A 16,128-nucleotide genomic window follows, 5' to 3' on the forward strand; every position below is an offset into this window, starting at 1 on the left:
CTGTAACTTGATACTAAAATGTCCAATGTTATACGAGACCCTGCTAGTTTATTTTGAAAACATAATGGTCGTAAAAATAAAAATTTGTTGCAAGGCTATGAAAAAAACTTTAATACATAAAATTAAAACAATAAATGTGATCAAAAAGATATTTTGAAAATGTATGCATGGACACCCAAGCTATCTGGTGAGTGCAAACATGTTTTGAACAATGCATGTAGTTTGAGGTGCTGCTAGGCAAGAAACATCCCCCAGTAAGCATCAACAACTTGTACAGAATCACATTCAGAAGGGGTGGACTTTGTACTATCATCTGTGGAATCTATGACCTGCCGCTGCTGCAGAATTGGCTGATGATTGCTTCAAACCCTGAGGATGCACACACATGGCATGTTATCAGGCATTCATTAAAAAAAAAACATCACAAGAATTCTTATTGGGATCTTAGTAACAGATGCTTTATTTACAGATTTACTTTTGACCAATGATTGCTGATTTATTAAATACAGTTTGTAACACCTGATTACATAAAAAAAGATCAAGAATACCTGGTAATAGCCTGTGTGATATCCACTCATGTACCAGGATATCAACATACTGTATAATGCCTCATTCTCATCATGTGGACCTGGTTCTGAGAACAGTGGAGGTGGTGGTGGGACACATGGGAACAACTGAGGAACAAAAACCATGGTGTGTGACACAATGGTAGGGCTGGGTCGTATGGGAACAACTGGAGAATAAAACCCCTAGTGTTACATAATAATGCGGGTGGGACACACTGGAACAAATGGGGAATAAAACCAGTAGTTCAAAGGAAGTGGGATAAAGGGAAACTAGTTGCAACAAATAGTTGTCCAACAGAGGTGGTGTTGGGATAATCAAGAACAACTCAGAAATTCAAACATGATACTATGGTAAAGAGACTTATTTAAAAAGATGCTACATTAAACCTACGTGTGGGGTTGTAGAAGGTCCTGATGCTTGGTAACCTGGGTAATTTGGAGGGGGCTGGAACGGGGGAAAAGCCTGAAATATGGAGGAAAGGTTAGTTTTTGGTATATCATTTACTCAAACATCTGACAAAAAAATGCAAATTTCATCAATAGAAATCTTAAAAACAGGTAAATGATCTCACTTAAAAAGTAGGATAATGTTAAATTGTGTGTGCTGCTGAACAGAAGACTAGCACAGATGTGGAAGGAATCATTTATTTACATTTAAATGTGCTGGTTGGCAAACCTTATAAATTAATAAATGTTATAGCCAAAAACTCTTTTATGATTAGTTTTCACTCATAATACTGGTTTACTACATACTATTTTTTAGGTACTGCAATCAGTTGCAAATTTTGAGTAAAAATACTTACTGGTGGTGGTGCTGTCATAGGTCCAAATGATGGAGCTTGTGAATAGCCATTCCATGGCCATTTAGGGGCATGTTGCACATTATGAGCTGTGTGATAATTGAATGATTTTTTCATTTTTTGCTTACCAAAATTTGTTTCATGAACAGTAGGAACCCGACTCAAGCTTTCAGTCTGAAATGTAAAGTATATATATATATATATATATATATCAGATAAACAATCAAGTTATTTGTTAACATGTGAAATTAGAATCTGTCAACAGTGATGAGGTACCTCACTAGCTGTATCTGTCTTCTGTTCTTGTGATGAACCCCCACTCTCTGGTGCTATCAGGTTTGACAAAAGCTGCTCCTCCTCATTGCCATAATCTACATACTGTAGTGTACACCTTCTTTTATCTTCATCAATAGACAGAATGCGAGCTTCATATACTTCTCCATCAACCGAGTACACAGCTTGACACAGATCTCCCACATTCCACCTCACACCACCATGCTAAAGTTTTAAAATAGAAATAATGAAATTTTTCAAAAAGTGCAATACAAAGTTAACAATTTTTGTTTACATCAATTGACATAACTGTGTCTGTATTTTAAAAGATAAAATACTGTACTTATTATAGTTTATACACTAATAAAATGTGAAACATTTCAATATTTTACATGCTTATGTTTCTTTTTAGTTTTAGCTTTGCTTTTCTTCTTCTTCTTAGGCTTGATGTTTGCTTGTGTAGCAGATAGCTCTGGGTGCTGTTCAGCAAGTTTAGCCTATAGAGCAAAGATAACTTTTTAGTCTTAGTGTTCAACAAAATTATAATTCATTTTTTTTATAATACCAGTAGTATTTATTTAGTGGCAAAACTACTAGTTAGGTCACTTAAAATTGTATTACTTACCTTAACAGCAGACACTGCATTGTCATATGCTTTGATTAAAACAGTATCGTCCCATGCATCTGATTCACCTTCCTGTGCAAAGAAATTACCACAATATTTATCAAAGATTATTAGTAGATAGTGGTTTTTTTTACGTATAAAATAACATTTGAAAGGATTTTTTTGGCCTTAAATAGAGTTAGGCTCTACAGCAAATCCCATTTTTAAATTTTTTTTTGATTTTGGATTCTTGATGCGTAATCCTATTTTCAGTATTTTTAAATTTTAGAGTGTGCTGGTTGTTTGTTTATTAAAATTCCCTATGTAGGTCTGACATTGTTTTTAAAACAATTCGTAATTGTCACAAAATAAGTTTTGACTATTTAAAGTTTTATGGTTAGAATTATTCTTAAAGTGAATAAAAAAGGTTTTTTTTTAGATTTTGCCATCTATAAGGCCGTAAAAAAATCTAGAATCTAGTCTACAACTAAAAGAACATATGGTAATCTATCGTTTTGAGTGCGTAATAAAATACTTAAAAAAAAAACTTTTTAAAAAACTACGTTTTTCTTGTGGACTAAAAAGTAGAAAATAACTATTTACATACATTTGATGACAAAAAACGTGGATACGTTCACCATCAAATTTCCCGACCCATCTGCCCGACCCACGTTTTTTGTCATCAAATGTATGTAAATAGTTATTTTCTACTTTTTAGTCCACAAGAAAAACGTAGTTTTTTAAAAAGTTTTTTTTTAAGTATTTTATTTTCTCCTTTTTAGTCCGTTGCTACACATGAAAAACGTGGTTTTTAAAAAAGTGTTTATAAATACACGGACTAAAAATCTTGAGCGACCAGGATTCGAACCTGGGTTGTCGCGGCTACAACGCGAAGTACTAACCACTATACGATCACGGCCAGCGCGCTCACATCGATTGGGGCCGAAGTAACTGTGTCAATAGGCCTCCAGTCTTGTCGGTATCTTTAGAAATCATGTCCTCAATTTTATGGTCCTTGGGGCGTAATTAAATTAAGCTAATTACGGTCACTAATTGCTAGTTTTTATGATTGCATCTGAAATTGTTAGGCGAAAGTAGCATGCATGCCAAATTTCAGGTCTCTAGAGCAATCAGAAGTGGGCTAATTTTCGATGTCAATTTTAACAACAAACATCCAAACAACCAAACAAACAAACGCGAAGCTGAGTTAAGAAAAACGTTTTAAAAACAGCTGAGGCTAGTAATGTGATAAAACGTTGCCATTACGTTGCCATTTTTATGGCTTTAATATAAGTTTATTGTGATAGGGTATATTTGTTTCAAATATAATAGATAACTGAATAATAAACCAAAAGCAATGGCTAAATACTAAATATAGCCTATCAATAGGCCCTATAGGCCAGAAATTAACTTTAAACAGCAGTGTTTGCCAGAGCAAGATTTGCTATAAGCAGAGACCATCTAAATAATTTTATCAAAAAAAAAAACATAAACAAGATGGCTGCTAACTAAAGTAATTTTAGTAAATGAGCTTGGTTGCATCTGATGATGAAAACATCGCTAGTCATTAGTCTTTATTTAGGCCCCTACTACTGAAAAGTTTTAATACAATTGTTTAAAAAAAATGATAGATGAGTGATACTTTCAAATATTTTTGTAACTTTCAAAACAGAGATCGGTAGATCTAACTCCTCTTCTAAAATAAAAATGTTAGCCTAAAAATAATTTGCTAAAATTTAACGAGTTACTTTTTTTTCACATTACTAGCCTCGGCTGGTTTTACATAGATCTAGATGTCTAGATCTAGACTATATAAAACGATAGCTGAGACAGGTTAGACGTTACCGAACTTAGATCTAGATCTATTAACTTAATTTTCTTAAGGAACTTTCAATTTTCAAAACTTCAATTTTAAATTTTGGTAATCTATCGTTTTGGGTACGTAAAATCGCCCGCGATTTGTAATGTGAAAAACAGGTGACTCCTTAAATTTTAATAATTATTTCACATTTTGAGGAGGATTTATGTAATTTATGATTTTAAAAATTCAAAAATGTTTCCTTGATTCATTTATGTACCTGTTTTTAAACAATTGAATTAAAACTTTTCCGTAATAAATTAAGACTAGCGATGTTTCCAACAGATGCAACCATGCTCATTTACTATAGCCGCCATCTTGTCTAAGTTTTATTTTTATAAGCTTTTAGCGCCAGATTCAGGGGGAAGCGACTCCAAATGGCTGCTGTTTACAAATGGCTGCTGTTTATATACTATATAGCAAATCTTGCTCTCAGACACTGTTGTTTAAAGTTAATTTCTGGCCTATATCCAGTATATCGATATATATGGCAGGAAACAGATTGGTACCGCAAAATGCATATTCGGTCTTCGCCGTTCATAAACTTTCTAACCAGACATCGTTCGGGGATTTTGTTTATACTGATAAATAGAGCAAGGTTTTTACAAGCTTCGTTAGCAACATTTTTGTGGAATTCGTTTTTTATTACATTTTGTGCCGCGGCGAAGGATGCGAAGTATGCAAATCTAGACGGAATGGATCTACTTGGAAAGTACGTGTACTGCACTAATAAGGTAAGAAATAATATTTTGTAAAAATAACTATTATTTTTTATGGATTTTTCATTAGAAATGATTGCTGTAAATTATGAAAGTAAAAAAAAGTATATTTGAATGCGTTTTTTACTTTAATTTGAACAAAATGACTGCCGAAAATTACGACACATCGGCGTCGCTGAAAGCGGGAATTTCAGTTAATTTTTTACGGATATAAAATTGTATTTTTTTACTCCGAAGCATGTATTTAAATAAAAGTTAAGTTAAATCTATTTAATTCTGTAAAATATAATTATTATTTTGCCGTAGATACTTTATTTTTTATTTTTAATGATTTTCTGTCGCGGAAAATCGGTATTCGCACCATGCACGCACACGTAGTAAAACTAGACTTATCTTTAAAACACGAGAATCTTGAGTACACTGCGAATAACAAAGTTTTTAAATGTTAGTTTACTTTTGACTTTAAGCCATTTGTTTTAAATCGAAATTAATTGATAATGTAATTATTTCAAAGTAAAAATTTTCCGTCGCAAATTGGCTTCTAACCTTCGCCACTGAACCAGCCTACGCACGACATTCGCGCGAGTCTGTTTCTTCGCAATAGTCTGTATAGTCACAGTGTCGAGGGCTAATCCTAAAAAGAACCGAGTCCTCACTAATGTAATGTTTATTAAAATTAGGTACAATTGTTGGAACACATGAGAAATAACAAATTTAAATTTCTTCAAATCTATAGCCAAAAGAAAGTAGAACTTTATAACTCTGTAAATTATGAATCGAGTGACGGCTGTCGTGAAAACGGGAGCCATTGTACTCTTTTTTTTAGGGTGACCTACTTTTATTATATAAATTTAAAATTCGAAGATTTGATAAGCAGCTGAGTAGCTGAATACGCATGCGATATGGCTGGCACGTTTTGGGATAGGGATCGAGTACACCGTAGAAATTTTTTTTCTTAGAACTACGCGTATTTTTTTTTTTAAATCAAAAGATACTTACATATTAGCTGTGGATTTCAATTTCATTACAGAACTAATCACTAACTTTAGTTTTTAAAAGTGATTTTGCTTCTAGATCTAGCGTATTTTCAAAATTACGTAGATTCTAGATCTAGATCGATTTTACTAACTATTTGACAACCGTGTCAGTAAAATGAGGTCACCGCTTCCAGATTCTTAGGTTTTAATTATGTTTGTCATTTTGATCTATTATAAGTAGCATTAAAACTACTGCATCTATCATCAATATTGTTTTTATAGGCCAGTTCTAATGATACATTCTGTTCATTACCAATTCTAATGAAATCGTATCAGGCCCTAACTAACACCCTGTTCACTGACACCACACTATTTGAATGAGGCCACAGACAGTCGTAACTTTAAATTAATTTATAAAGTACTAAACAATTATAATTAACCATGTAAATGCTGCAACTATAATAAAAATTGGCATATAGACATATTTTACTAATAATATTTTTTATATAGACCTTCTATATTTAACTCTGTTATTTTTTTCTTCCCCAGAGTGTTTTTAAAAGCCAGAACTTTGAACATTTTTTAAAGGGGATAGCGGTCGTTTTTTTTTTCAAGAATAATTATAGAAATAAGCTATAAACTGGTATATTTTGTAAAGTTTGACATAATTACAAATAAATTTATGCCTAAGTGACATTTCTGTGTAATTATATTGTTAATTTTGTGAATTTCGTGGATTTTAGACCTTACTACATTTAGATGTAAAAAAAAAATGTCATTTGAGTGAGTGTGGTTAATCTAAATTTTGAACGTGATGTAAATGTCTAGTGCTATTAATTTTTATATTTTTGAATTCCTCGATTGTTAAGCAACAAAATTGATATATAATATGTCAATATTTGTTACTTTGAAAATTGGCGAAAATCGACCCTAAAAGTAGATGTTTGAGAGTTGAATCTGTTTCCTGCCATATATATTTTATATTTAGCCATTGATTTAGGTTTATTATTCATTTATCTATAATATTTGACACAAAAGTATGACAATATACTTCTATTAAAGCTTTGACAATGAGGTAACGTTTTCGTACATAAATAGCCGCGGGCGATTTTACGTACCCAAAACGATAGATTACCTAAATTTTTAGTTTTTAGTTTAGTTTTTTTCTAGTAGACTTCTAGTTTAGTAAATAAATTCGTAACAACCATACGGGATGATGTTCCCAACAACACTAGATTTTAGTAGTCTACGACACAACATTAGAACTAAAGTCAGTAAATAAATAAAAGTAAGTTACTTGGCCCCGTTGATACAGCACATATTCACTTTCGGCACCAGCCATTTTCAAGTCTCAATATGGCATGTCTATGTTCCGAAACGATACACAAGTGGGAAAAGATTGATGAACGCGTTATGTCTAAGTACCAGAATTGCGTAAAACATACCAAAGACAGTTAAAATAATTGCAATAAATTAATTATACTTTCCTTATGTATGATCTTTGCCTAAAATTTTGGCAATGATTCACAATTGATAATATAATTTAGCTACCATTCAAGCCCATATTATATTGCTGAGCCCAATATGAGCATTATAAATTTAGAGTTATAGTTATAGTGCTGTTAGTCTGGATCCAATGGAGAACCAAGAAGAACACTAAGAAATAATTTCTGCATAGATCTTATATTCTTGAAGGGCAGGCAGCAACAACTTTCCAACACTGAGCTGTTATAAAATGGAATTTTTCTGACCGGGTCTGAAGTAATTATTTATGAATAGGTGTTTCTTTATGGTGTGGATCCATTAATCTGGATTCAACTTTAGTTTAGAAATCTAGACTTGAGCTGGATGTTATACATGTGATAACCATCAACTTTTATTTTAGAGTAGGACCTAGTTGGTGAAATAAGAACCAAAATTTAGCTTTCAATTATAGTAAGATTACTTTTTCCAAAGGCATTTAGGAACTGATTTCAGGAATATATTTAGGAATTTTTGGGGGAATATGAGCATGGAAGATAATCATTTTGTAACAAGAAATAATCTAGAAATCCAACAAAAACACAAAGCTTCCACAATACAACTATTAAAAAATAATAGTTTATTAGATCTGATAATAAATACAATACAAAAATACTTGTTCAAAAATCTTTTTTTTTAAAAACCCAAATAAAATTAAATAGCATATATTGTTAGATGTTATAAAATAAAAATTGTATGATACAGAACTATTCAGGGTGACAATTAACATATTTATTCAAAGTTTATTTGGAAAGAAAAATAACAATTATAATCCAATGTTAAAAATTAGAAGCCACTGGTAAATTTCATACACAGTTTTATGTTGTGTTGTAAGTTTAATTTAATAAAAACTGAAGCACAGAAATTTGTTATTATTAACAATAACTATTGGCTGAAAATGAAAAGCAATTAATGAACGTGTGTAAACTTTTTATTACCTAAAAAAAAGTAAAATATAGGCCTACTACCTAATTATGATTCAAAATAAAATATAAAAAGCACTAATCAAGCTAATAAATCCCGACAAAATAAAGAACCGAACAAAATAATGTCTTTTTGAGGCACAAAGCTTTTCATATATCTGTCTGACTTGTTCTTTGGTTTCTAAGATACTTTTTGTGTTATCAATAGTGTACGTGGCTAATTTACACTTTTCCACCATTGGTAGTTGTGTATTTATTCTTGCTCTTGCTTCTGCTTCAGTCATATTGTTTCTTTTCATTAACCGCTGGAGTTGTTGATCTTCATGACTTTAAGAGTAAATAAAAATAAACAGATAAGAGCACTGGTGTTTATTAATATAAATAATCTAATCTAACATAGGTAAAATAATACTACATTATTTATGTAGTAGCCAGAAACTCAAGAGAATAATCTGAAATTTACAACACAACAAAATGAAGGAAGGAAATCATGTTATTTTTTTTTACCATTTTAAATAAGATTACAAAACAACACATTTTTTTAATGTAATATCAGTATACAAGTAATTTTAACTTTTCTTCTTAATTTATTAACAAAGTCAAATGTGCCACAAAATTTCAAAAACCAAATTTAAAAAAAAAAAATTTTTAGTAAGGTATTTTCTAATCAATCAAACTTCCTTACCAAAATACAACAAGTGAATAAGAAATATAAGGGAGCATTGTTTTTGTTTCAAAAAGTAGAGGAATGTCAAGTATAACAAACTGGTAACCTGTAAATAAAAAAAACATGATAATTAATTATAATGAAAAGTACACATTAAAATCACAATAGTTTTATTCTAAAATTAGAACATGCGGAATAAAGTTTTAAGTTTACCTTTGATAAACAGCAGGAATATTTCCCACAACATCTGTTTTTTTATTTCAGGGTGAACAATAAGATTTAGCTTCTTACGCTTGTCATCATCATTAAATACAATTTGTCCAAGTTTTTCCCTGTCCAGACTTCCATCCGATAATAAAACTTCCTCCCCAAATTCTTTCCTAATTTTATAATATGCTGGCTTGCCAGGATGGACAACTGTGGGGAAAAATGTTGGTTAAAAAACATTTTATAAATTAAAAAATTACAATTTGGAGTAAATTTTACAGTACTGTATGCTTTTGAAGAAAATCCAACTTTATAAGTTGTAAAATTATTACACTTAAAGTAATCTAAGAACAAAAACGATGCATTTTATAATTGTAAAATGAATTTATAAACAAGCTAATATGGATAAGGTAAAAATAATTTTTTAATTCTTTTAAACAAGAACCCTTGGATTGTGCTCTAACACTTTCCATCTTTTTACTTTAATTCTATAAATCTAAGTTTTATTTATGTAAAACATGTTATAGATTTTTTTTTTCAACTATTAAAAATACTTAGTCATTAAACAGTTTTCTCTCACCTCCCTTGTGCACATAACTATCTCCCTTGTCTTAAAAATTAATGATTATCTCCATTGTCTTTAAACACCATTGAAAATCAACATACCATAATGAAACAGATGATGGTTAAATAACCAAAACCACTAATAACATCATTTTACTAGGCTTACTGGTGTAGCTTGAGCTAAATTTAATTTAATTTTACCTAAGTCTTAATATCCATTATTTTCAGATTAGACTAGACTAGACTTAGGGACTAATAATTTGTAATAATAGTTTAGTGTATAAATATATAATTATAATTGTCAATTATAATTATATATTTATACACTAAACTATTATTAGGCATTATGATGAGAATTTCAGAATGATTTTTTATTAAAAATGTATTAATAATAGATAGCACACTAGTAAACTAAGCCAATTTAACATATTTTAACTTTCTGTGCAAGTCATTATTAATGAAAAAAATTCCAAAGTCAAGTCAGCCTATGGCACCCTCCATTGAACTGAAGGAAAAAATACTTGACATGTGACCCTCATTAAAACAGAATTTGCTTTTTTTTTATTATTAGTACCCAAATAAGTAATAAAAATTTGAAAATTAATTTTAATTAGACACTACTGTGAGATAAACAGTTACACATGCTTTTTGAGGGGTTGTTCCCCTTTATATTTTTGTGTTTCATTACTATATTTGTACACAATCAGCATTCTATGCTTTTAAAATTGATAAAGGGTAAGTTTATAAAGTTACAAAACCTGCAATCTAACTAATAATTCATACTTTCAGTTTAAAAAATAATAAAAACCATCATGGATAAAAAAATTGTAAACATTCTATTTTTAGGTATGACATAAATAATAGTCTTAAATCTAGCACACTTTTCCTGCGCCTCGTTTTCACCAAAAAAGATTATAATAAAATGGCATTATTGAGTGGTGATCATTTCCACCGAGCATATCTAAAAAATACCCAAAATTATTACCAGTTAATTGTAATGTGTGTAAAATTAATGCTTTTAAGTTTATTATTCACATAGTAAAGTAAGTAAGTAAAGTTTCCCTTTCAAACCTGACAGTCTATGGGGCAAGTGAAGTAGAGTTCACTTGTTTCTGTGACCTCGGCATATGAAGAGATAGTGTGGTCAGCACTATGCCCAGCCACCTTTACTTTCCCTAACGTGAGTTAGGTACCCATCAGAGTTGGGTGGACTCAGGGACGGTCTACTGACTTAACCCGGATTCGAACTCAAGACTTACGGGTTAGCAGTCCAGCTCTCTACCACTAGACCACTCCGTCTATTATTCACATAGGCTGGTTTATTATTTAAGCAATATTTTAGAGTTATTTAATTTGAAAGACAAGATGAAGAATACATAAGAGCTACTTTCACTAAGGTTCTACTTGAGAGACAAACAAAGAAATTAGGTCAAAAGTACATCTGACAATTCTTAAATAACAGACTTAAATAGAAACAGATAGTTCCGATTTCTAAAATTGACGATGGCTTTGTAATCATTAGTTTTATCCCTCTACCGTGTAGTGAAAGCGAAACTGGCCACCATTTTAGTAAGCGCATGAGCCGTGAGATGGCACGAAAATAGCTTTGAATCGAATGGCCTACAGATCTAATTGAGTAGAGGCAGTTATTGAAATTAGATCTAAAAGTTTTTCCTAATTCTTTTATTTTATCTTATGGAAAGTTAATTAAAAGAAAAATCTTAAAACGTCTTACAAAATATATCATACATTTAAAATAGAATTAGAACTAGATCTAGGCCTGCCTACTGTAAACAAGTTAATAAAAAGTCTAGTGACAATTTAAGCGCAATTTCCTTATGTTATCCATAACAATTTTAAATCGAGATAAATCATATATTCAGCAATTAAATAATGCAACACAAGTAGTTTTAATAATTCAAAACAAAATAGAAAAAATATTTATTAATGAGATTTTAAAAAAATATGCGGATGTGCAGGGGGTATTTAGTTGTCGCGCTCTCTATATTGCTATATAGTACTGTAGTGTATTATGTATAATGTAATTTTTTAAAAAATGTTGTGACCCAACGAAAGGATATTTTTGAAAAACTTTCTTCGGCAATATTGTTCTAAATTATGGCAGGAATCGATTGGTAAATGTTTCAAGTCGCTACGTGGTCTGGTTGCCGAGATATGGGCCAAAAACTGCATTTTTTCGAGGTTTTTTGGCTTTTCCGGGAAATCCAGGAAGGAATTCCGGGAATTTTTTTGGCCTATGTTCATCCTTGGAACTTGCTTAACATATTTGCTTTTGGAACTAGTCCTCGATATTGCTTCGTTGAGGAGGAGATACGACTTAAAGCTGCGGACACGCTGCGGACACACATCCATCCAGAAATGATGAGTTAATAATCGCAATCCCCCAGTATGGAAATTGCGCTAAAAAAAAAAACACAATTAAGTGGAATTTGTACCTTGACGAGCTATGACGTCTGCGTCCACAACACATGAACATCCAAGCTCATTTTTTAGGAAGTTTGTTACTGTACTTTTACCACTGGCACTTGCTATACTACCTGTTAAACCTACTAAAAACATGACGTCATAGTCATTAACCATCAAAGATCTAATGCATTCATGAATGAGATTTATTACAAATTAGATCTACATCTAGAATCTAGTATGTAATTTACATACAGAATCTAGACTAAAGAATTTCCTAATCTGTCCTTTCAGCATACAAAATGTTTTTATTTTGTTTCTCTACTAAAGTAAGTGATTATTTTGAAATGTTTAATAATATAAAAAAGTTTACGGGAACCTTCTGCAGTTCAAATTGTACATTAATTTTCAGAATAACAAAATGCGTCTACTTTTGTTGGTCAATAGTGAATGTTACTACTGTTATACTTAATTTTGCTACTATTCTTGCATGTTAATAAATAAGGCAATATAAACACACGTATTTAAATGGCCTCAGAAATTCCAATTCATCATATAAAACAAAATTTATGCTTGACACGGCCGCCGTACAGAGAAGGAAAACGATCGAGAGCTGTCAAGGTTTGACTTCACTTGTTGTGACTTCTAGATTCTAGATCTAGATCTATTCTAGTTCTAGATCTAGATCTAGTTTTTATTTAGTTATTTATAATTTTAATATTTATTTATAGCCTATTACTTTGTAATATGTATTTTTTATCTAATTGTACGACTATGTTAAATGTTAACTATGTACTACTATGTAGGCCCTATTAAAATTGTAGGCCTATTTGTTTAGATATTATTGATTGACGGATTAAAAAATTAAATTAAGTTCAGCATTCTTTATCTTTAGTCAAGTGTGACAAATGAAAAAAATACAAGTTTCAAAAATATTTCTACTGACTTGTAAAAAATATTGTTTAAATTTTCATAGTATTATTTTAGCATTAAGTTGATTAAGAAAACAAATAAATTATTTGAGCTGAATCAGGTTTTTTTTCTTTACAGGTTTATACTGTCAATAATGAATCCTGTTATTTAATTATACAAGGGGTTCCAAGTGTGGGAGCTACACAAGAGCTCTCTAAATTGTGTAGTTCGTTTGGACCTGTTGAGGAATTTCATCCTTTGGATGAATATCCATGTGAAGATAAATATACTGAAGTTTATCTTGTTAAGTTCACAAAAATTCAGTCAGCCAGGTAAATTATCCACTAGACTAGATAAAGTTAAAGATTTGTTTTTAGTGTGTATTCTGGGTCAATTAATATAGATTTTAAAAGTAGGGTTAAGAAAAAGTTCTTTAAAAAATGTTCATAATAAAAAAATGTCCAGTAATATTTATAAAGTTCACATATAAATATCCAGTTTCAATGAAGTGTTTACAGCTCAACATTACATTTAAGCCAGTTTAAAACCATTTGAGTTTGCATTCTGTCAGACCTAAAAGTCTTTTATAGAGCTACTTATCATTTTAGGTTCTGAATTTTGTAGATAAAACAAAAGTTTTTTTAAAAATCAAATATTTACTTTTCAGATTTGCTAAAAGAAAATTGGATGACTATTCCTTTTTTGGTGGATCTTTGCATGTTTGCTATGCTCCTGAACATGAGTCTGTAAATGAGACACGAGAAAAGCTGCAAGACAGACGGAGAGTTATAGCTTTTAAAATCAGACAATTTGGTAAGCTAGTTGGGATCTTATTTATTTTTAAAATCTACATGAATTATAGTACAGACAATTCTTATACGCTTAATTATCTCTTCATTTATACGTCAGCCTTTAGCCCTGTTTTATAGATATTATCACTGTTTAGCAACAGAGTCTGTGAGGTTAGCTCTACAAATATTGATATATTCAAGCTTTGACCATTATTTTCACATTTGTTTTTACTGCATTGACTTTTTTCTGTTTTAGTACGCTAAAGTTGGTTAAAATTTATTTCATACAACAAAGCATAAATAAAACTTCTAAATCTCATTTATTCTGCAGTGTAACTTCCACAGTAAAAAATATATTTCAAAGTAATATAGTGATTCAGAATCATAATACCATATTAGTAAAACTATCAGTATCTGTAAAGAAAATTCTAATCATTATCTTTTTATTTAGCTACACCTACCATCACAGATGCAAAGTTAAAAAATAAATCATCAAGAGTGTCTGTGGCAACTCGTCCCGATTTAAGTCAGCCACCTCAGTCAGCAACTACAGTTGGTGACACACCAAACCTTTCTCATCAGGCAACATCAAGTTACACAACCAAAAATTTGGCTGGCTCACACACATTACCAACCCCAGGTCCAGTTACAGCTGAAGAGACTTTTGAATTGCCTCCTCCACCCAAAGAATTTGTAACTAGACTAAATTCTTCACACTCTAAACCTTCTAGGTCTGTGGACCGAACAGCAAACTCTTCTTTCAAGCAAAGACCATTATTTGCACAGTCTACTTTCAAACCTCAACAAGATAGAAATGTTTCAAAAGTCTCACACAATATTAACTCACTAAATACAGCAGTGAAGAGTTCTCCCCAGTTTTCTGGACCATCTTCCAAAAAAGAAAGTGTAATAGTTCGTAACTTTCAACCAATAAGGACCCCACCTAAATTTATACCAAGGCAGGCTATGTTAAAAAAAGAATCTCCATTGGCACGTGTGTCAGATGAAAAGAAGATACTGGATGAAGAAATAAGAAAAAATGCTTACTTGCTTGGTGAGACTCAAGGACCAGCAACTCTTACTCCAAGGAAACGTGACAGCTCTTCTCTTGCTGAAAAATCAGTCAATGAAACTATCCATGCCATCAGGAATAAAATTTCAAAGGTACGAAATTCTTTCCTTCTTGCAAAATTTAACTAGTGTAGTGATTTAAAAAATTCCAGCTGCTTATTCTATAATATTCTAATGCATATTTTAATGTGCTATTACCAAGTTTAGTTACAAAATTAAATATTTTTTTATTTTTGAAGCATTAATAATATTGATAGTTAAATTATTATGGGTGGAGCAAGATTTACTGTCAGTTTAAAAAAAATTAAAGTGGATTCTTTATTACAGGTTATATCTGAAGAAATAAAAAAGATGTAAGATCAAGAGAGAAGCAAAATGAAATTTGGAACAAAAAATGTACTACGGCAAGCATTGGAGCAAATTAAAAAGAACCACACAACATACGTTGATCCTATTAGTTTAATACGCTAGTCTGGTTGGTAGAGCAGCAACAGTTAGATCATCTACAACTGCCAGATGGCTAAGATAGGTCCACTACAAGTAACAGATGACTGTGATCATCTACAACTACCAGATGGCTAAGATAGGTCCACTACAAGTAACAGATGACTGTGTTAAGTCCTGTGCATTCAAGGGATGAATGTGTCATACTCCCCTGCAGTTACCTGATGACTAGGCTCACCACAAAGTAGTTGGATTATTCTATTCATGTTTCCAGACTTCACCCATCAATTACAAGCTATACCAGTTTATTAATGCTAAACTGGCAGTTGATGTTATGACATGTTAGTGATTATCCAATCAGTTATTACTGTATTGGTTTTAAGTCACAATTTAGATGTAAAATAAATTATGTATATTAAAACTGATTAAATCGTTGTATTTCTTGAGTTCTAGGTCTAAGATGTTAGTGTCTTATTATAAAACTATCATGTCTCAGTTTAATTTTTTAAAACAAATTTGTACTATATACCCCAAAAAACAGACTAGAGTATGCTTTGGTGTTGTTTTATTTGTAACAATATACTTTTATAAGTATAAGTATTATAGGATTAAGAATACCTCCAAGGTCATTCAGTGTACTTCCAGGTGTGGTAGGCGATTGAAATCAGGCACTGGACAGATCTTATGATAAGAATACAGGGAAAGCTATCATTCGTTATATGATCTTGACAAGGTTGTGAAAAGTGACCATCACATAAAAAAAATGAGTCCGCTCTATGTACAGATGTGTAATTACTGGCCAAAGGA

At 31.2% G+C, this 16,128-nt stretch overlaps 3 protein-coding genes across 4 annotated transcripts; 1 reads left to right on the forward strand and 2 right to left on the reverse strand.

Moving 5' to 3' along the window:
* Positions 1 to 85: 85 nt before the first annotated feature.
* Positions 86 to 7,204, reverse strand: LOC131953595 (survival motor neuron protein 1). Its single transcript, XM_059316840.1, has 8 exons — positions 7,095 to 7,204; positions 2,265 to 2,336; positions 2,032 to 2,136; positions 1,643 to 1,864; positions 1,370 to 1,540; positions 958 to 1,029; positions 549 to 674; positions 86 to 369 (listed from the first exon to the last, which is right to left on the reverse strand). Exons 1-8 carry the CDS (start codon positions 7,137 to 7,139, stop codon positions 310 to 312), a joined length of 873 nt encoding a protein of 290 aa, XP_059172823.1. The 5' UTR covers positions 7,140 to 7,204; the 3' UTR covers positions 86 to 309.
* A 744-nt stretch (positions 7,205 to 7,948) lies between these two features.
* On the reverse strand, positions 7,949 to 12,434 carry LOC131953922 (dephospho-CoA kinase domain-containing protein). The gene is made up of 4 exons (XM_059317386.1): positions 12,136 to 12,434; positions 9,122 to 9,325; positions 8,927 to 9,014; positions 7,949 to 8,568 (listed from the first exon to the last, which is right to left on the reverse strand). Exons 1-4 carry the CDS (start codon positions 12,278 to 12,280, stop codon positions 8,298 to 8,300), a joined length of 708 nt encoding a protein of 235 aa, XP_059173369.1. The 5' UTR covers positions 12,281 to 12,434; the 3' UTR covers positions 7,949 to 8,297.
* A 78-nt stretch (positions 12,435 to 12,512) lies between these two features.
* LOC131953914 (RNA-binding protein 48) lies at positions 12,513 to 15,739 on the forward strand. Of its 2 annotated transcripts, XR_009388703.1 has the most exons (6): positions 12,513 to 12,724; positions 13,154 to 13,347; positions 13,683 to 13,828; positions 14,258 to 14,970; positions 15,205 to 15,406; positions 15,465 to 15,739. XR_009388703.1 is itself a non-coding variant. In XM_059317371.1 (5 exons), the coding sequence occupies exons 1-5, from the start codon at positions 12,632 to 12,634 to the stop codon at positions 15,232 to 15,234; spliced, it is 1,176 nt and encodes a 391-aa protein (XP_059173354.1). In that variant the 5' UTR covers positions 12,513 to 12,631; the 3' UTR covers positions 15,235 to 15,739. The 2 variants fall into 2 exon arrangements, 1 of the variants encoding a protein (XP_059173354.1); XM_059317371.1 differs by having other exon boundaries at positions 15,205 to 15,739.
* The last annotated feature ends 389 nt before the right edge of the window (positions 15,740 to 16,128 follow it).

Source organism: Physella acuta, unplaced genomic scaffold (assembly GCF_028476545.2).
Source record: "Physella acuta isolate Inbredline_101_S28 unplaced genomic scaffold, ASM2847654v3 ptg000076l, whole genome shotgun sequence".
Taxonomy (NCBI): Eukaryota; Metazoa; Mollusca; class Gastropoda; family Physidae; genus Physella; species Physella acuta.